This window comes from Scyliorhinus torazame, chromosome 4 (assembly GCF_047496885.1).
Source record: "Scyliorhinus torazame isolate Kashiwa2021f chromosome 4, sScyTor2.1, whole genome shotgun sequence".
Taxonomy (NCBI): Eukaryota; Metazoa; Chordata; class Chondrichthyes; order Carcharhiniformes; family Scyliorhinidae; genus Scyliorhinus; species Scyliorhinus torazame.
In genome coordinates this window covers 353,539,106-353,560,082 of record NC_092710.1, presented here as the reverse complement: position 1 = coordinate 353,560,082, position 20,977 = coordinate 353,539,106, and the positions used below count along the sequence as shown (strand labels likewise).

General features: G+C 66.7%; 1 protein-coding gene across 1 annotated transcript in view; it reads right to left on the bottom strand.

Moving 5' to 3' along the window:
- Positions 1 to 20,977, bottom strand: part of nvl (nuclear VCP like) — a 368,828-nt gene that overhangs the window by 239,999 nt on the left and 107,852 nt on the right. The window contains exons 7-8 of the mRNA XM_072500597.1: positions 6,878 to 7,012; positions 368 to 469 (exon numbers count right to left, since the gene is read on the bottom strand). Of these exons, the coding sequence (XP_072356698.1) occupies positions 368 to 469; positions 6,878 to 7,012 (237 nt within the window). The remainder of the gene's footprint in view (positions 1 to 367; positions 470 to 6,877; positions 7,013 to 20,977) is intronic.

Sequence of the window (20,977 nt, the reverse complement as noted above, 5' to 3'; positions counted from 1 at the left end):
GGAGAGCGAGCAGAAGGGAGCTAGCGAGTGTGAGGGGAGAGCGAGCAGAAGGGAGCTAGCGAGTGTGAGAGGAGAGCGAGCAGAAGGGAGCTAGCGAGTGTGAGAGGAGAGCGAGCAGAAGGGAGCGAGCGAGTGTGAGGGGAGAAGGGGTTACGGGAGACAAAGGGGGGGCCACAAACAGGACAGGACTAGCCTGACTCTTCCATCAGTGTGGATTATTGGGATATGGAATGGATTTCCACTTGGAATATGAAAGGATCGGGATGCCAGGAGGTAAGCGGGAATGTGCAGTCCCCTGGGATGAGCAATGGAAAGGTGCGAGCCTTGTCGGCAATGTCCACATTCTGAAAGAATCAAAAGAACTCACCACAGCCTCTTCAAATAGCTGCCGCAGTTTGTGCTCCGAGTCTCCAGACACGCCCGACACAATCTCGGGAGCAGCGACTTTCAGCATGGGCAGCTCCAGCTCCTGCAGGGCAGCACATCCGCTTCAAACACCAGCAAAAGATGTAAATTCCCCCCCCAGAGTAACCCCCCCCCACAGGGTCACCACCCCCGCAGGGTCACCACCCCCGCAGGGTCAGCCCCCCCCCTCCGCAGGGTCACCACCCCCCACAGGGTCAGCCCCCCCCCCGCAGGGTCACCACCCCCGCAGGGTCAGCCCCCCCCCCTCCGCAGGGTCACCACCCCCGCAGGGTCACCACCCCCACAGGGTCACCCCCTCTGCAGGGTCAGCCCCCCCTCAGCAGGGTCACCACCCCCGCAGGGTCAGCCCCCCCTCAGCAGGGTCACCACCCCCACAGGGTCAGCCCCCCCCCCCTCCGCAGGGTCACCACCCCCGCAGGGTCACCACCCCCACAGGGTCAGCCCCCCCCCCTCCGCAGGGTCACCACCTCCGCAGGGTCACCACCCCCGCAGGGTCACCACCCCCACAGGGTCAGCCCCCCCCCCTCCGCAGGGTCACCACCCCCACAGGGTCAGCCCCCCCTCAGCAGGGTCACCACCCCCACAGGGTCAGCCCCCCCGCAGGGTCACCACCCCCACAGGGTCAGCCCCCCCTCAGCAGGGTCACCACCCCCACAGGGTCAGCCCCCCACCCTCCGCAGGGTCACCACCCCCACAGGGTCAGCCACACCCCCCCCCTCCGCAGGGTCACCACCCCCGCAGGGTCAGCCCCCCCCCCTCCGCAGGGTCACCACCCCCACAGGGTCAGCCCCCCCCCCTCCGCAGGGTCACCACCCCCACAGGGTCAGCCCCCCCCCCTCCGCAGGGTCACCACCCCCACAGGGTCAGCCACACCCCCCCCCCTCCGCAGGGTCACCACCCCCACAGGGTCAGCCACACCCCCCCCCTCCGCAGGGTCACCACCCCCACAGGGTCAGCCACACCCCCCCCCTCCGCAGGGTCACCACCCCCACAGGGTCAGCCACACCCCCCCCCTCCGCAGGGTCACCACCCCCACAGGGCCAGCCCCCCTCCGCAGGGTCAGCCCCCCCTCAGCAGGGTCACCACCCCCACAGGGCCAGCCCCCCTCCGCAGGGTCAGCCCCCCCTCAGCAGGGTCACCACCCCCACAGGGTCAGCCACACCCCCCCCCTCCGCAGGGTCACCACCCCCACAGGGTCAGCCACACCCCCCCCCTCCGCAGGGTCACCACCCCCACAGGGTCAGCCACACCCCCCCCCCTCCGCAGGGTCACCACCCCCACAGGGCCAGCCCCCCTCCGCAGGGTCAGCCCCCCCTCAGCAGGGTCACCACCCCCACAGGGTCAGCCACACCCCCCCCCTCCGCAGGGTCACCACCCCCACAGGGCCAGCCCCCCTCCGCAGGGTCAGCCCCCCCTCAGCAGGGTCACCACCCCCACAGGGCCAGCCCCCCTCCGCAGGGTCAGCCCCCCCTCAGCAGGGTCACCACCCCCGCAGGGTCACCACCCCCACAGGGTCACCCCCTCTGCAGGGTCAGCCCCCCCTCAGCAGGGTCACCACCCCCGCAGGGTCAGCCCCCCCTCAGCAGGGTCACCACCCCCACAGGGTCAGCCCCCCCCCCTCCGCAGGGTCACCCCCTCCGCAGGGTCACCACCCCCACAGGGCCAGCCCCCCTCCGCAGGGTCAGCCCCCCCTCAGCAGGGTCACCACCCCCACAGGGCCAGCCCCCCTCCGCAGGGTCAGCCCCCCCTCAGCAGGGTCACCACCCCCACAGGGTCAGCCACACCCCCCCCCTCCGCAGGGTCACCACCCCCACAGGGTCAGCCACACCCCCCCCCCTCCGCAGGGTCACCACCCCCACAGGGCCAGCCCCCCTCCGCAGGGTCAGCCCCCCCTCAGCAGGGTCACCACCCCCACAGGGTCAGCCACACCCCCCCCCTCCGCAGGGTCACCACCCCCACAGGGCCAGCCCCCCTCCGCAGGGTCAGCCCCCCCTCAGCAGGGTCACCACCCCCACAGGGCCAGCCCCCCTCCGCAGGGTCAGCCCCCCCTCAGCAGGGTCACCACCCCCGCAGGGTCACCACCCCCACAGGGTCACCCCCTCTGCAGGGTCAGCCCCCCCTCAGCAGGGTCACCACCCCCGCAGGGTCAGCCCCCCCTCAGCAGGGTCACCACCCCCACAGGGTCAGCCCCCCCCCCTCCGCAGGGTCACCACCCCCGCAGGGTCACCACCCCCACAGGGTCAGCCCCCCCCCCTCCGCAGGGTCACCACCCCCGCAGGGTCACCACCCCCACAGGGTCAGCCCCCCCCCCTCCGCAGGGTCACCACCTCCGCAGGGTCACCACCCCCGCAGGGTCACCACCCCCACAGGGTCAGCCCCCCCCCCTCCGCAGGGTCACCACCCCCACAGGGTCAGCCCCCCCTCAGCAGGGTCACCACCCCCACAGGGTCAGCCCCCCCTCAGCAGGGTCAGCCCCCCCTCCGCAGGGTCACCACCCCCACAGGGTCAGCCCCCCCTCAGCAGGGTCACCACCCCCACAGGGTCAGCCCCCCACCCTCCGCAGGGTCACCACCCCCACAGGGTCAGCCACACCCCACAGGGTCACCCCCTCTGCAGGGTCAGCCCCCCCTCAGCAGGGTCAGCCCCCCCTCAGCAGGGTCACCACCCCCACAGGGTCAGCCCCCCCCCTCCGCAGGGTCACCACCCCCACAGGGTCAGCCCCCCCTCAGCAGGGTCACCACCCCCACAGGGTCAGCCCCCCCTCAGCAGGGTCACCACCCCCACAGGGTCAGCCCCCCACCCTCCGCAGGGTCACCACCCCCACAGGGTCAGCCACACCCCCCCCCTCCGCAGGGTCACCACCCCCGCAGGGTCAGCCCCCCCCCCTCCGCAGGGTCACCACCCCCACAGGGTCAGCCCCCCCCCCTCCGCAGGGTCACCACCCCCACAGGGTCAGCCCCCCCCCCTCCGCAGGGTCACCACCCCCACAGGGTCAGCCACACCCCCCCCCTCCGCAGGGTCACCACCCCCACAGGGTCAGCCACACCCCCCCCCTCCGCAGGGTCACCACCCCCACAGGGTCAGCCACACCCCCCCCCTCCGCAGGGTCACCACCCCCACAGGGTCAGCCACACCCCCCCCTCCGCAGGGTCACCACCCCCACAGGGCCAGCCCCCCTCCGCAGGGTCAGCCCCCCCTCAGCAGGGTCACCACCCCCACAGGGCCAGCCCCCCTCCGCAGGGTCAGCCCCCCCTCAGCAGGGTCACCACCCCCACAGGGTCAGCCCCCCCCCCTCCGCAGGGTCACCACCCCCACAGGGTCAGCCACACCCCCCCCCTCCGCAGGGTCACCACCCCCACAGGGCCAGCCCCCCTCCGCAGGGTCAGCCCCCCCCTCAGCAGGGTCACCACCCCCACAGGGTCACCACCCCCACAGGGCCAGCCCCCCTCCGCAGGGTCAGCCCCCCCTCAGCAGGGTCACCACCCCCACAGGGTCAGCCCCCCCCCTCCGCAGGGTCACCACCCCCACAGGGCCAGCCCCCCTCCGCAGGGTCAGCCCCCCCTCAGCAGGGTCACCACCCCCACAGGGTCAGCCCCCCCCTCAGCAGGGTCACCACCCCCACAGGGCCAGCCCCCCTCAGCAGGGTCACCACCCCCACAGGGTCAGCCCCCCCTCAGCAGGGTCACCACCCCCACAGGGCCAGCCCCCCTCCGCAGGGTCAGCCCCCCCTCAGCAGGGTCACCACCCCCACAGGGCCAGCCCCCCTCCGCAGGGTCAGCCCCCCCTCAGCAGGGTCACCACCCCCACAGGGTCAGCCCCCCCCTCAGCAGGGTCACCACCCCCACAGGGCCAGCCCCCCTCAGCAGGGTCACCACCCCCACAGGGTCAGCCCCCCCTCAGCAGGGTCACCACCTCCGCAGGGTCACCACCCCCGCAGGGTCAGCCCCCCCCCTCCGCAGGGTCACCACCCCCCACAGGGTCAGCCCCCCCCCCGCAGGGTCACCACCCCCACAGGGTCACCACCCCCACAGGGTCACCCCCTCCGCAGGGTCAGCCCCCCCCCCACCGGGTCACCACCCCCGCAGGGTCAGCCCCCCCTCAGCAGGGTCACCACCCCCGCAGGGTCACCACCCCCACAGGGTCAGCCCCCCCCCCTCCGCAGGGTCACCACCCCCGCAGGGTCACCACCCCCGCAGGGTCACCACCCCCACAGGGTCAGCCACACCCCCCCCCTCCGCAGGGTCACCACCCCCACAGGGCCAGCCCCCCTCCGCAGGGTCAGCCCCCCCCTCAGCAGGGTCACCACCCCCACAGGGTCACCACCCCCACAGGGCCAGCCCCCCTCCGCAGGGTCAGCCCCCCCTCAGCAGGGTCACCACCCCCACAGGGTCAGCCCCCCCCCTCCGCAGGGTCACCACCCCCACAGGGCCAGCCCCCCTCCGCAGGGTCAGCCCCCCCTCAGCAGGGTCACCACCCCCACAGGGTCAGCCCCCCCCTCAGCAGGGTCACCACCCCCACAGGGCCAGCCCCCCTCAGCAGGGTCACCACCCCCACAGGGTCAGCCCCCCCCTCAGCAGGGTCACCACCCCCACAGGGCCAGCCCCCCTCAGCAGGGTCAGCCCCCCCTCAGCAGGGTCACCACCCCCTCAGGGTCAGCCCCCCCACAGGGTCACCACCCCCACAGGATCACCCCCCCCTCCGCAGGGTCACCACCCCCACAGGGTCAGCCCCCCCCCCCTCCGCAGGGTCACCACCCCCACAGGATCAGCCCCCCCTCAGCAGGGTCACCACCTCCGCAGGGTCACCACCCCCGCAGGGTCAGCCCCCCTCCGCAGGGTCAGCCCCCCCTCCGCAGGGTCAGCCCCCCCACAGGGTCACCACCCCCACAGGATCACCCCCCCCTCCGCAGGGTCACCACCCCCACAGGATCAGCCCCCCCTCCACAGGGCCACCACCCCCACAGGGTCAGCCCCCCCTCAGCAGGGTCAGCCCCCCCTCCGCAGGGTCACCACCCCCACAGGGTCAGCCCCCCCTCAGCAGGGTCACCACCTCCGCAGGGTCACCACCCCCTCCGCAGGGTCAGCCCCCCCTCAGCAGGGTCACCACCCCCACAGGGTCAGCCCCCCCTCAGCAGGGTCAGCCCCCCCTCAGCAGGGTCACCACCCCCACAGGGTCACCACCCCCACAGGGTCACCACCCCCACAGGGTCACCACCCCCACAGGGTCACCACCCCCTCCGCAGGGTCAGCCCCCCCCCCACAGGGTCAGCCCCCCCACAGGGTCACCACCCCCACAGGGTCACCACCCCCACAGGGTCACCACCCCCACAGGGTCACCACCCCCACAGGGTCACCACCCCCTCCGCAGGGTCAGCCCCCCCCCCACCGGGTCACCACCCCCGCAGGGTCAGCCCCCCCCCCCCACAGGGTCACCACCCCCACAGGGTCACCACCCCCACAGGGTCACCACCCCCTCAGCAGGGTCACCCCCCCCTCAGCAGGGTCACCCCCCCCACAGGGTCACCACCCCCACAGGATCACCCCCCCCTCCGCAGGGTCACCACCCCCACAGGATCAGCCCCCCCTCCACAGGGCCACCACCCCCACAGGGTCAGCCCCCCCTCAGCAGGGTCAGCCCCCCCTCCGCAGGGTCACCACCCCCACAGGGTCAGCCCCCCCTCAGCAGGGTCACCACCTCCGCAGGGTCACCACCCCCACAGGATCAGCCCCCCTCCACAGGGCCACCACCCCCACAGGGTCAGCCCCCCCTCCACAGGGCCACCACCCCCACAGGGTCAGCCCCCCCTCAGCAGGGTCACCACCCCCACAGGGTCACCACCCCCACAGGGCCACCACCCCCACAGGGTCAGCCCCCCCTCAGCAGGGTCACCACCCCCACAGGGTCACCACCACCACAGGGTCACCACCCCCACAGGGTCACCACCCCCTCCGCAGGGTCACCACCCCCTCCGCAGGGTCACCACCCCCTCAGCAGGGTCACCACCCCCTCAGCAGGGTCACCACCCCCACAGGGTCAGCCCCCCCTCAGCAGGGTCAGCCCCCCCTCAGCAGGGTCACCACCCCCACAGGGTCACCACCCCCACAGGGTCACCACCCCCACAGGGTCACCACCCCCTCCGCAGGGTCAGCCCCCCCCCCACAGGGTCAGCCCCCCCACAGGGTCACCACCCCCACAGGGTCACCACCCCCACAGGGTCACCACCCCCACAGGGTCACCACCCCCTCCGCAGGGTCAGCCCCCCCCCCACCGGGTCACCACCCCCGCAGGGTCAGCCCCCCCCCCACAGGGTCACCACCCCCACAGGGTCACCACCCCCACAGGGTCACCACCCCCTCAGCAGGGTCACCCCCCCCTCAGCAGGGTCACCCCCCCCACCCAACAGCGTCAGCCTCACAGAGTGTAGTAATGGGTTCTTCTTTCTGCCTCTTACCCCAACGATGGCCTGTGCCAACAGTGTCTTCCCACAGCCTGGGGGTCCGTGTAAGAGGAATCCTCTCGGCGGCACCACCCCCAGGTGCTGGTAAACCTCAGGGTGGCGCATGTGAATCAGCAGCTGACAGACGGCCTGGGAAACAAATCCAAACCACAGCTCAATTCACCTGCTCCTTCCAGCTCCTTCCTGCTCCTCCACTGCTCCTTCCTGCTCCTCCACTGCTCCTTCCTGCTCCCTCCACTGCTCCTTCCTGCTCCCTCCACTGCTCCTTCCTGCTCCCTCCACTGCTCCCTCCACTGCTCCTTCCTGCTCCCTCCACTGCTCCTCCCTCCACTGCTCCTTCCTGCTCCTCCACTGCTCCCTCCTGCTCCCTCCACTGCTCCTTCCTGCTCCCTCCACTGCTCCTCCACTGCTCCCTCCTGCTCCTTCCTGCTCCTCCATTGCTCCCTCCACTGCTCCTTCCTGCTGCCTCCACGGCTCCCTCCACTGCTCCTTCCTGCTCCCTACACTGCTCCCTCCTGCTCCTCCACTGCTCCCTCCACTGCTCCTTCCTGCTCCCTCCACTGCTCCCTCCACTGCTCCCTCCACTGCTCCTCCACTGCTCCCTCCACTGCTCCTTCCTGCTCCCTCCACTGCTCCTCCCTCCACTGCTCCTCCACTGCTCCCTCCACTGCTCCCTCCACTGCTCCCTCCACTGCTCCCTCCACTGCTCCCTCCACTGCTCCCTCCACTGCTCCCTCCACTGTTCCTTCCTGCTCCTTCCTGCTCCTCCACTGCTCCCTCCACTGCTCCTTCCTGCTCCCTCCACTGCTCCTCCCTCCACTGCTCCTTCCTGCTCCTCCACTGCTCCCTCCTGCTCCCTCCACTGCTCCTTCCTGCTCCCTCCACTGCTCCTTCCTGCTCCCTCCACTGCTCCCTCCTGCTCCTCCACTGCTCCTTCCTGCTCCTCCATTGCTCCCTCCACTGCTCCTTCCTGCTGCCTCCACGGCTCCCTCCACTGCTCCCTACACTGCTCCCTCCTGCTCCTCCACTGCTCCCTCCACTGCTCCTTCCTGCTGCCTCCACTGCTCCCTCCACTGCTCCCTCCACTGTTCCTTCCTGCTCCTCCACTGCTCCCTCCACTGCTCCTTCCTGCTCCCTCCACTGCTCCTCCCTCCACTGCTCCTTCCTGCTCCTCCACTGCTCCCTCCTGCTCCTCCACTGCTCCTTCCTGCTCCTCCATTGCTCCCTCCACTGCTCCTTCCTGCTGCCTCCACGGCTCCCTCCACTGCTCCTTCCTGCTCCCTACACTGCTCCCTCCTGCTCCATCCTGCTCCTCCACTGCTCCCTCCACTGCTCCTTCCTGCTCCTCCACTGCTCCCTCCACTGCTCCTTCCTGCTCCCTCCACTGCTCCTTCCTGCTGCCTCCACTGCTCCTTCCTGCTCCTCCACTGCTCCTTCCTGCTCCTCCACTGCTCCTTCCACTGCCCCTTCCACTGCCCTCCACTGCTCCCCCACTGCTCCCTCCACTGCTCGCTCCTGCTCCTCCACTGCTCCTTCCTGCTCCTCCACTGCTCCCTCCTGCTCACTCCACTGCTCCTCCACTGATCCCTCCACTGCTCCTTCCTGCTCCCTCCACTGCTCCTTCCTGCTCCCTCTACTGCTCCCTCCACTGATCACTCCACTGCTCCCTCCTGCTCCTCCACTGCTCCTTCCTGCTGCCTCCACAGCTCCCTCCACTGCTCCTCCACTGCTCCTTCCTGCTGCCTCCACTGCTCCCTCCTGCTCCTTCCTGCTGCCTCCACTGCTCGCTCCACTGCTCCTCCACTGCTCCCTCCTGCTCCTCCACTGCTCCTTCCTACTGCCCCCTCCACTGCTCCTCCACTGCTCCCTCCTGCTCCTTCACTGCTCCTCCCTGCTCCTTCCTGCTGCCTCCACGGCTCCCTCCACTGCTCCTCCACTGCTCCCTCCACTGCTCCTTCCTGCTCCCTCCACTGCTCCCTCCTGCTCCTCCACTGCTCCCTCCACTGCTCCTTCCTGCTGCCTCCACTGCTCCCTCCACTACTTCTTCCTGCTCCTTCCTGCTCCCTCCACTGCTCCTTCCTGCTCCTCCACTGCTCCCTCCACTGCTCCTTCCTGCTCCTCCACTGCTCCTTCCTACTGCCCCTTCCTGCTCCCTCCACTGCTCCTTCCTGCTCCTTCACTGCTCCTCCACTGCTCCTTCCTGCTCCTCCACTGCTCCCTCCACTGCTCCTTCCTGCTGCCTCCACTGCTCCCTCCACTACTTCTTCCTGCTCCCTCCACTGCTCCTTCCTGCACCCTCCACTGCTCCTTCCTGCTCCTCCCTGCTCCTCCACTGCTCCTTCCTGCTCCTCCACTGCTCCCTCCTGCTGCCTCCACTGCTCCTCCACTGCTCCCTCCACTACTCCTTCACGCTCCCCCCACTGCTCCTTCCTGCTCCCTCCACTGCTCCCTCCACTGCTCCTTCCTGCTCCTCCACTGCTCCCTCCTGCTGCCTCCACTGCTCCCTCCACTGCTCCTTCCTGCTCCCTCCACTGCTCCCTCCTGCTCCTCCACTGCTCCTTCCTGCTGCCTCCACAGCTCCCTCCACTGCTCCTTCCACTGCTCCTTCCACTGCTCCTTCCACTGCTCTTTCCTGCTCCCTCCACTGCTCCTTCCTGCTGCCTCCACTGCTCCCTCCTGCTCCTCCACTGCTCCTTCCTACTGCCCCCTCCACTGCTCCCTCCTGCTCCTTCACTGCTCCTCCCTGCTGCCTCCACGGCTCCCTCCACTGCTCCTTCCTGCTCCCTCCACTGCTCCCTCCACTGCTCCTTCCTGCTCCCTCCACTGCTCCCTCCTGCTCCTCCACTGCTCCTTCCTGCTGCCTCCACGGCTCCCTCCACTGCTCCTTCCTGCTCCCTCCTGCTCCTTCCTGCTCCTCCAATGCTCTTTCCTGCTCCCTCCACTGCTCCTTCCTGCTGCCTCCACTGCTCCCTCCACTGCTCCTTCACTGCTCCCTCCACTGCTCCTTCCTGCTCCCTCCACTGCTCCTTCCACTGCTCCCTCCACTGCTCCCTCCACTGCTCCCTCCACTGCTCCCTCCACTGCTCCCTCCACTGCTCCTTCCACTGCTCCCTCCACTGCTCCTTCCTGCTCCCTCCACTGCTCCGTCCACTGCTCCTCCCTGCTCCCTCCACTGCTCCTTCCTGCTCCCTCCACTGCTCCTTCCTGCTCCCTCCACTGCTCCTTCCTGCTCCTCCACTGCTCCTTCCTACTGCCCCTTCCTGCTCCCTCCACTGCTCCTTCCTGCTCCTCCACTGCTCCTTCCTGCTCCTCCACTGCTCCCTCCACTGCTCCTTCCTGCTGCCTCCACTGCTCCCTCCACTACTTCTTCCTGCTCCCTCCACTGCTCCCTCCTGCTCCTTCCACTGCTCCCTCCACTGCTCCTTCCTGCTCCCTCCACTGCTCCTCCCTGCTCCCTCCACTGCTCCTTCCTGCTCCTCCGTGCTCCCACCACTGCGCCTTCCTGCTCCTCCACTGCCCCTCTACTGCTCCCTTCTGCTGCCTCCACTGCTCCCTCCTCCTCCCTCCACTGCTCCTTCCTGCTGCCTCCACTGCTCCCTCCACTGCTCCTTCCTGCTCCCTCCACTGCTCCTTCCTGCTCCTCCACTGCTCCTTCCTGCTCCCTCCACTGCTCCTTCCTGCTCCTCCACTGCTCCCTCCTGCTCCTCCACTGCTCCTTCCTGCTCCCTCCACTGCTCCTTCCTGCTCCCTCCACTGCTCCTTCCTGCTCCTCCACTGCTCCTTCCTGCTCCTCCACTGCTCCTTCCTGCTCCTCCACTGCTCCCTCCACTGCTCCTTCCTGCTGCCTCCACTGCTCCTTCCTGCTCCTCCACTGCTCCCTCCACTGCTCCTTCCTGCTCCCTCCACTGTTCCTTCCTGCTCCTCCACTGCTCCCTCCACTGCTCCTTCCTGCTCCCTCCACTGCTCCTCCCTCCACTGCTCCTTCCTGCTCCTCCACTGCTCCCTCCTGCTCCCTCCACTGCTCCTTCCACTGCTCCTCCACTGCTCCCTCCTGCTCCTCCACTGCTCCTTCCTGCTCCTCCATTGCTCCCTCCACTGCTCCTTCCTGCTGCCTCCACGGCTCCCTCCACTGCTCCTTCCTGCTCCCTACACTGCTCCCTCCTGCTCCTCCACTGCTCCCTCCACTGCTCCTTCCTGCTGCCTCCACTGCTGCCTCCACTGCTCCCTCCACTGCTCCCTCCACTGCTCCCTCCACTGCTCCCTCCACTGCTCCCTCCACTGCTCCCTCCACTGCTCCCTCCACTGTTCCTTCCTGCTCCTCCACTGCTCCCTCCACTGCTCCTTCCTGCTCCCTCCACTGCTCCTCCCTCCACTGCTCCTTCCTGCTCCTCCACTGCTCCCTCCTGCTCCTCCACTGCTCCTTCCTGCTCCTCCATTGCTCCCTCCACTGCTCCTTCCTGCTGCCTCCACGGCTCCCTCCACTGCTCCTTCCTGCTCCCTACACTGCTCCCTCCTGCTCCATCCTGCTCCTCCCTGCTCCTCCACTGCTCCCTCCACTGCTCCTTCCTGCTCCTCCACTGCTCCTTCCTGCTCCCTCCACTGCTCCTTCCTGCTGCCTCCACTGCTCCTCCCTGCTCCTCCACTGCTCCTTCCTGCTCCTCCACTGCTCCTTCCACTGCCCCTTCCACTGCCCTCCACTGCTCCCTCCACTGCTCGCTCCAGCTCCTCCACTGCCCCTTCCTGCTCCTCCACTGCTCCCTCCTGCTCACTCCACTGCTCCTTCCTGCTCCCTCTACTGCTCCCTCCACTGCTCCTTCCTGCTGCCTCCACAGCTCCCTCCACTGCTCCTTCCTGCTGCCTCCACTGCTCCCTCCACTGCTCCCTCCTGCTCCTTCCTGCTGCCTCCACTGCTCGCTCCACTGCTCCCTCCTGCTCCTCCACTGCTCCTTCCTACTGCCCCCTCCACTGCTCCTCCACTGCTCCCTCCTGCTCCTTCACTGCTCCTCCCTGCTCCTTCCTGCTGCCTCCACGGCTCCCTCCACTGCTCCTTCCTGCTCCCTCCACTGCTCCTCCACTGCTCCCTCCACTGCTCCTTCCTGCTCCCTCCACTGCTCCCTCCTGCTCCTCCACTGCTCCTTCCTGCTGCCTCCACGGCTCCCTCCACTGCTCCGTCCTGCTCCCTCCTGCTCCTCCACTGCTCCTTCCTGCTGCCTCCACTGCTCCTTCACTGCTCCCTCCACCGCTCCTCCACTGCTCCTTCCTGCTGCCTCCACTGCTCCCTCCACTGCTCCCTCCACTGCTCCCTCCACTGCTCCTTCCTGCTCCGTCCACTGCTCCTCCCTGCTCCCTCCACTGCTCCTTCCTACTGCCCCTTCCTGCTCCCTCCACTGCTCCTTCCTGCTCCTCCACTGCTCCTTCCTGCTCCTTCCTGCTGCCTCCACTGCTCCCTCCACTACTTCTTCCTGCTCCTTCCTGCTCCCTCCACTGCTCCTTCCTGCTCCCTCCACTGCTCCTTCCTGCTCCTCCCTACTGCCCCTTCCTGCTCCCTCCACTGCTCCTTCCTGCTCCTTCACTGCTCCTTCCTGCTCCTCCACTGCTCCCTCCACTGCTCCTTCCTGCTGCCTCCACTGCTCCCTCCACTACTTCTTCCTGCTCCCTCCACTGCTCTTTCCTGCACCCTCCACTGCTCCTTCCTGCTCCTCCCTGCTCCTCCACTGCTCCTTCCTGCTCCTCCACTGCTCCCTCCTGCTGCCTCCACTGCTCCTCCACTGCTCCCTCCACTACTCCTTCACGCTCCCCCCACTGCTCCTTCCTGCTCCTCCACTGCTCCCTCCTGCTGCCTCCACTGCTCCCTTCTGCTCCCTCCACTGCTCCTTCCTGCTCCCTCCACTGCTCCCTCCACTGCTCCCTCCTGCTGCCTCCACAGCCCCCTCCACTGCTCCTTCCACTGCTCTTTCCTGCTCCCTCCACTGCTCCTTCCTGCTGCCTCCACTGCTCCCTCCACTGCTCCCTCCTGCTCCTTCCTGCTGCCTCCACTGCTCCTCCACTGCTCCCTCCCTGCTCCTCCACTGCCCCCTCCACTGCTCCCTCCTGCTCCTTCACTGCTCCTCCCTGCTCCTTCCTGCTGCCTCCACGGCTCCCTCCACTGCTCCTTCCTGCTCCCTCCACTGCTCCTCCACTGCTCCCTCCACTGCTCCTTCCTGCTCCCTCCACTGCTCCTTCCTGCTGCCTCCACGGCTCCCTCCACTGCTCCTTCCTGCTCCCTCCACTGCTCCCTCCTGCTCCTCCAATGCTCTTTCCTGCTCCCTCCACTGCTCCTTCCTGCTGCCTCCACTGCTCCCTCCACTGCTCCTTCACTGCTCCCTCCACTGCTCCTTCCTGCTGCCTCCAGTGCTCCCTCCACAGCTCCTTCCACTGCTCCCTCCACTGCTCCTTCCTGCTCCCTCCACTGCTCCCTCCACTGCTCCCTCCACTGCTCCTTCCTGCTCCCTCCACTGCTCCGTCCACTGCTCCTCCCTGCTCCCTCCACTGCTCCTTCCTGCTCCCTCCACTGCTCCTTCCTGCTCCCTCCACTGCTCCTTCCTGCTCCTCCACTGCTCCCTCCACTGCTCCTTCCTGCTCCTCCACTGCTCCTTCCTACTGCCCCTTCCTGCTCCCTCCACTGCTCCTTCCTGCTCCTTCACTGCTCCTCCACTGCTCCTTCCTGCTCCTCCACTGCTCCCTCCACTGCTCCTTCCTGCTGCCCCCACTGCTCCCTCCACTACTTCTTCCTGCTCCCTCCACTGCTCCTTCCTGCTCCCTCCACTGCTCCCTCCACTGCTCCTCCCTGCTCCCTCCACTGCTCCTACCTGCTCCCTCCACTGCTCCTACCTGCTCCCTCCACTGCTCCTTCCTGCTCCTCCACTGCTCCTTCCTGCTCCTCCACTGCTCCTTCCTACTGCCCCTTCCTGCTCCCTCCACTGCTCCTCCACTGCTCCCTCCACTACTTCTTCCTGCTCCCTCCACTGCTCCTTCCTGCTCCCTCCACTGCTCCTTCCTGCACCCTCCACTGCTCCTTCCTGCTCCCTCCTGCTCCTCCCTGCTCCTTCCTGCTCCTCCACTGCTCCCTCCTGCTGCCTCCACTGCTCCCTCCTGCTGCCTCCACTGCTCCCTCCACTGCTCCCTCCACTGCTCCCCCCACTGCTCCTTCCTGCTCCCTCCACTGCTCCCTCCTGCTCCCTCCACTGCTCCTTCCACTGCTCCCTCCACTGCTCCTTCCTGCTCCTCCACTGCTCCCTTCTGCTGCCTCCACTGCTCCTCCACTGCTCCTTCGTGCTCCCTCCACTGCTCCTTCCTGCTCCCTCCTGCTGCCTCCACTGCTCCTTCCTGCTCCCTCCACAGCTCCTTCCTGTACCCTCCACTTCTTCTTCCTGCTCCTCCACTGCTCCTTCCTGCTCCCTCCACTGTTCCTTCCTGCTCCCTCCACTGCTCCTTCCTGCTCCCTCCACTGCTCCTCCACTGCTCCTCCACTGCTGCCTCCACTGCTCCCTCCTGCTGCCTCCACTGCTCCTCCCTGCACTGCTCCTTCCTGCTCCCTCCACTGCTCCTTCCTCTGCCCCCTCCACTGCTCCTTCCTGCTCCTCCCTGCTGCCTCCACTGCTCCTTCCTGCTCCTCCACTGCTCCTTCCTGCTCCCCCACTGCTCCTTCCTGCACCCTCCACTGCTCCTTCCTGCTCCCTCCACTGCTCCCTCCTGCTCCTCCACTGCTCCCTCCACGCTCCTCCACTGCTCCCTCCACTGCTCCTTCCTGCTCCTCCCTGCTTCCTCCACTGCTCCCCCACTGCTCCTTCCTGCTGCCTCCACTGCTCCCTCCTGCTGCCTCCACTGCTCCTTCCTGCTGCCTCCACTGCTCCCTCCTGCTGCCACCACTGCTCCCTCCACTGCTCCTTCCTGCTGCCTCCACTGCTCCCTCCTGCTGCCTCCACTGCTCCTTCCTCCTGCTTCCACTGCTCCCTCCACTGCTCCTTCCTGCTGCCTCCACTGCTCCCTCCTGCTGCCCCCACTGCTCCCTCCTGCTGCCCCCACTGCTCCTTCGACTGCTCCCTCCTGCTCCTCCACTGCTCCCTCCTGCTGCCTCCACTGCTCCTTCCTGCTCCTCCACTGCTCCCTCCTGCTGCCTCCACTGCTCCTTCCTGCTCCCTCCACTGCTCCTTCCTGCTGCCTCCACTGCTCCTTCCTGCTGCCTCCACTGCTCCTTCCTCTGCTCTTTCCTGCTCCCTCCACTGCTCCTCCACTGCTCCCTCCAGCTCCTCCACTGCTCCTTCCACTGCTCCTTCCTGCTCCCTCCACTGCTCCTTCCTGCTCCCTCCACTGCTCCTTTCACTGCTGCCTCCACTGCTCCCTTCTGCTGCCTCCACTGCTCCTTCCTGCTCCCTCCTGCTGCCTCCACTGCTCCTTCCTGCTCCTTCCTGCTGCCTCCACTGCTCCTTCCTGCTGCCTCCACTGCTCCTTCCTGCTCCCTCCTGCTGCCTCCACTGCTCCTTCCTGCTCCCTCCACTGCTCCTTCCTGCTCCTCCACTGCTCCTTCCTGCTCCTCCACTGCTCCTTCCTGCTGCCACCACTGCTCCTTCCACTGCTCCTCCGCTGCTCCCTCCACTGCTCCTCCGCTGCTCCTCCGCTGCTCCCTCCTGCTGCCTCCACTGCTCCTTCCTCCTGCTTCCACTGCTCCCTCCACTGCTCCTTCCTGCTGCCTCCACTGCTCCTTCCTGCTGCCTCCACTGCTCCCTCCTGCTGCCCCCACTGCTCCTTCGACTGCTCCCTCCTGCTCCTCCACTGCTCCCTCCTGCTGCCTCCACTGCTCCCTCCTGCTGCCTCCACTGCTCCCTCCTGCTGCCTCCACTGCTCCCTCCTGCTGCCTCCACTGCTCCTTCCTGCTCCTCCACTGCTCCTTCCTGCTCCCTCCACTGCTCCTTCCTGCTCCCTCCACTGCTCCTTCCACTGCTCCTTCCTGCTCCCTCCACTGCTCCTTCCACTGCTCCTCCACTGCTTCTCCACTGCTCCTTTCACTGCTGCCTCCACTGCTCCCTTCTGCTGCCTCCACTGCTCCTTCCTGCTCCCTCCTGCTGCCTCCACTGCTCCTTCCTGCTGCCTCCACTGCTCCTTCCTGCTGCCTCCACTGCTCCTTCCTGCTGCCTCCACTGCTCCTTCCTGCTGCCTCCACTGCTCCTTCCTGCTCCTCCACTGCTCCCTTCTGCTCCCTCCACTGCTCCTTCCTGCTCCCTCCTGCTGCCTCCACTGCTCCTTCCTGCTGCCTCCACTGCTCCTTCCTGCTGCCTCCACTGCTCCTTCCTGCTGCCTCCACTGCTCCTTCCTGCTGCCTCCACTGCTCCTTCCTGCTCCCTCCACTGCTCCTTCCTGCTCCCTCCACTGCTCCTTCCTGCTCCTCCGTGCTCCCACCACTGCGCCTTCCTGCTCCTCCACTGCCCCTCTACTGCTCCCTTCTGCTGCCTCCACTGCTCCCTCCTCCTCCCTCCACTGCTCCTTCCTGCTGCCTCCACTGCTCCTTCCTCCTCCCTCCACTGCTCCTTCCTGCTGCCTCCACTGCTCCTTCCTGCTGCCTCCACTGCTCCTTCCTGCTCCTCCACTGCTCCTTCCTGCTCCCTCCACTGCTCCTTCCTGCTCCCTCCACTGCTCCTTCCTGCTCCTCCACTGCTCCCTCCACTGCTCCGCCACTGCTCCTCCACTGCTCCTTCCTGCTGCCTCCTCCACTGCTCCCTCCTGCTCCTCCATTGCTTCTTCCTGCTGCCTCCACTGCTCCTTCCTGCTCCTGCTCCTCCACTGCTCCCTCCTGCTGCCTCCACTGCTCCTTCCTGCTCCTCCACTGCTCCCTCCATGGCTCCTCCACTGCTCCCTCCATGGCTCCTTCCTGCTGCCTCCACTGCTCCTCCCTCCTCCTTCCACTGCTCCCTCCTGCTGCCTCCACTGCTCCTCCCTGCACTGCTCCTTCCTGCTCCCTCCACTGCTCCTTCCTCTGCCCCCTCCATTGCTCCTTCCTGCTCCTCCACTGCTCCTTCCTGCTGCCTCCACTGCTCCTTCCTGCTGCCACCACTGCTCCTTCCACTGCTCCTTCCTGCTGCCTCCACTGCTCCTTCCACTGCTCCTTCCTGCTGCCTCCACTGCTCCCTCCTGCTCCCTCCACTGCTCCTCCTCTGCTCCCTCCTGCTGCCTCCACTGCTCCTTCCTCCTGCTTCCACTGCTCCTTCCACTGCTCCTTCCTGCTGCCTCCACTGCTCCCTCCTGCTGCCTCCACTGCTCCTTCGACTGCTCCCTCCTGCTCCTCCACTGCTCCCTCCTGCTGCCTCCACTGCTCCTCCACTGCTCCTTCCTGCTCCCTCCACTGCCTCCACTGCTCCTTCCACTGCTACTTCCTGCTCCTCCACTGCTCCCTCCAGCTCCTCCACTGCTCCTTCCTGCTCCTCCACTGCTCCCTCCACTGCTCCTTCCTGCTCCCTCCACTGCTCCTTCCTGCTCCTTTCACTGCTGCCTCCACTGCTCCCTTCTGCTGCCTCCACTGCTCCTTCCTGCTCCCTCCTGCTGCCTCCACTGCTCCTTCCTGCTGCCTCCACTGCTCCTTCCTGCTGCCTCCACTGCTCCTTCCTGCTGCCTCCACTGCTCCTTCCTGCTGCCTCCACTGCTCCTTCCTGCTCCCTCCACTGCTCCTTCCTGCTCCCTCCTGCTGCCTCCACTGCTCCTTCCTGCTCCTCCGTGCTCCCTCCACTGCGCCTTCCTGCTCCTCCACTGCTCCCTTCTGCTGCCTCCACTGCTCCCTCCACTGCTCCCTCCTCCTCCCTCCACTGCTCCTTCCTGCTGCCTCCACTGCTCCTCCACTGCTCCTTCCTGCTCCCTCCACTGCTCCCTCCACTGCTCCTTCCTGCTGCCTCCACTGCTCCTTCCTGCTCCCTCCACTGCTCCTTCCTGCTCCCTTCCTGCTCCCCCACTGCTCCCTCCACTGCTCCCCCACTGCTCCCTCCACTGCTCCCTCCACTGCTCCTTCCTGCTCCTCCACTGCTCCTCCACTGCTCCTTCCTGCTGCTCCTCCACTGCACCCTCCTGCTGCCTCCGCCACTGCTCCTTCCTGCTGCCTCCTCCACTGCTCCCTCCTGCTCCTTCCTGCTGCCTCCACTGCTCCCTCCTGCTCCTCCACTGCTTCTTCCTGCTGCCTCCACTGCTCCTTCCTGCTCCTCCACTGCTCCCTCCTGCTGCCTCCGCTGCTCCTTCCTGCTCCCTCCATGGCTCCTCCACTGCTCCCTCCACTGCTCCTTCCTGCTCCCTCCACTGCTCCTTCCTCTGCTCCCTCCTGCTCCCTCCACTGCTCCTTCCTGCTCCTCCACTGCTCCTTCCTGCTCCCTCCACTGCGCTCTCCTGCTGCCTCCACTGCTCCTTCCTCTGCTCCCTCCTGCTCCCTCCACTGCTCCCTCCTGCTGCCTCCACTGCTCCCTCCTGCTCCCTCCACTGCTCCTCCACTGTTCCTTCCTGCTGCCTCCACTGCTCCTTCCTGCTCCCTCCACTGCTCCTTCCACTGCTCCTTCCTGCTGCCTCCACTGCTCCTTCCTGCTCCTCCACTGCTCCTTCCTGCTCCCTCCACTGCTCCCTCCACTGCTCCTTCCTCCTCCCTCCACTGCTCCTTCCTGCTGCCTCCACTGCTCCTTCCTGCTCCTCCCTTGCTCCTTCCTGCTCCCTCCACTGCTCCTTCCTGCTCCTCCACTGCTCCTTCCTGCTCCCTTCCTGCTCCCTCCTGCTCCTTCCTGCTGCCTCCACTGCTCCTCCACTGCTGCTCCACTGCTCCCTCCTGCTCCTTCCTGCTGCCTCCACTGCTCCTTCCTGCTCCTCCACTGCTCCCTCCTGCTGCCTCCACTGCTCCTTCCTGCTTCCTCCACTGCTCCTTCCACTGCTCCCTCCATGGCTCCTCCACTGCTCCCTCCACTGCTCCTTCCTGCTCCTTCCTCTGCTCCCTCCTGCTCCTTCCTGCTCCTCCACTGCTCCTTCCTGCTCCCTCCACTGCTCCCTCCTGCTGCCTCCACTGCTCCTTCCTCTGCTCCCTCCTGCTCCCTCCTGCTGCCTCCACTGCTCCCTCCACTGCTCCTCCACTGCTCCTTCCTGCTGCCTCCACTGCTCCTTCCTGCTCCCTCCACTGCTCCTTCCACTGCTCCTTCCTGCTGCCTCCACTGCTCCTTCCTGCTCCCTCCACTGCTCCTTCCTGCTCCCTCCACTGCTGCCTCCACTGCTCCTTCCTGCTCCCTCCACTGCTCCTTCCTGCTCCCTCCACTGCTCCCTCCACTGCTCCTTCCTCCTCCCTCCACTGCTCCTTCCTGCTGCCTCCACTGCTCCTTCCTGCTGCCTCCACTGCTCCTCCACTGCTCCTTCCTCCTCCCTCCACTGCTCCTTCCTGCTGCCTCCACTGCTCCCTCCACTGCTCCTTCCTGCTGCCTCCACTGCTCCTTCCTGCTCCCTCCACTGCTCCTTCCTCCTCCCTCCACTGCTCCTTCCTGCTGCCTCCACTGCTCCCTCCACTGCTCCTTCCTGCTCCTCCACTGCTCCTTCCTGCTCCCTCCACTGCTCCCTCCACTGCTCCTTCCTCCTCCCTCCACTGCTCCTCCCTGCTCCTCCACTGCTCCTTCCTGCTCCTCCACTGCTCCTTCCTGCTCCTTCCTGCTCCCTCCACTGCTCCTTCCTGCTTCCTCCTATTGTTCTTCAATTTAAACTACAGTGTTGTCTTTTCCATTTAAGGGTCAATTTAGCGTGGCCAATCCACCTAACCTGCACACCTTTGGGTTGTGGGGGCGAAACCCACACAAACACGGGGAGAATCCAGGGGCCGGGATCGAACCCGGGTCCACAGCGCGTAGGCAGCAGTGCTAACCACGGTGCACCGAGCTATTCCAAATCTTCCTCGTGAAGCAACTCTCTCAGAGCCCCGACTGACGGCTCCCTCAATTGTGTGTGTCCAGAGGGTCAGTGCGTGTGTGTCCAGAGGGTCAGTGCGTGTGTGTGTCCAGAGGGTCAGTGTGTGTGTGTCCAGAGGGTCAGTGTGTGTGTGTGTCCAGAGGGTCAGTGTGTGTGTGTGTCCAGAGGGTCAGTGTGTGTGTGTGTGTCCAGAGGGTCAGTGCGTGCGTGTGTCCAGAGGGTCAGTGCATGTGTGTGTCCAGAGGGTCAGTGTGTGTCCGTGTCCAGAGGGTCAGTGTGTGCGTGTGTCCAGAGGGTCAGTGTGTGTGTGTGTGTCCAGAGGGTCAGTGTGTGTGTTCAGAGGGTCAGTGTGTGTGTCCAGAGGGTCAGTGTGTGTGTGCCCAGAGGGTCAGTGTGTGTGTCCAGAGGGTCAGTGTGTGCGTGTGTCCAGAGGGTCAGTGTGTGTGTGTGTCCAGAGGGTCAGTGCGTGTGTGTGTCCAGAGGGTCAGTGCGTGTGTGTGTCCAGAGGGTCAGTGCGTGTGTGTGTCCAGAGGGTCAGTGTGTGTGTGTGTGTCCAGAGGGTCAGTGTGTGTGTTCAGAGGGTCAGTGTGTGTGTCCAGAGGGTCAGTGTGTGTGTGCCCAGAGGGTCAGTGTGTGTGTCCAGAGGGTCAGTGTGTGCGTGTGTCCAGAGGGTCAGTGTGTGTGTGTGTCCAGAGGGTCAGTGTGTGTGTGTGTCCAGAGGGTCAGTGCGTGTGTGTGTCCAGAGGGTCAGTGCGTGTGTGTGTCCAGAGGGTCAGTGTGTCCCCGTGTCCAGAGGGTCAGTGTGTGTGTGTGTCCAGAGGGTCAGTGTGTGTGTCCAGAGGGTCAGTGTGTGTGTGTGCCAGAGGGTCAGTGTGTGCGTGTGTCCAGAAGGTCAGTGTGTGTGTGTGTCCAGAGGGTCAGTGCGTGTGTGTGTCCGTGTCCAGAGGGTCAGTGTGTGTGTGTCCAGAGGGTCAGTGTGTGTGTGTGTCCAGAAGGTCAGTGTGTGTGTGTGTCCAGAGGGTCAGTGCATGTGTGTGTCCAGAGGGTCAGTGCGTGTGTGTGTCCAGAGGGTCAGTGCGTGTGTGTGTCCAGAGGGTCAGTGTGTGTCCGTGTCCAGAGGGTCAGTGTGTGTGTGTCCAGAGGGTCAGTGCG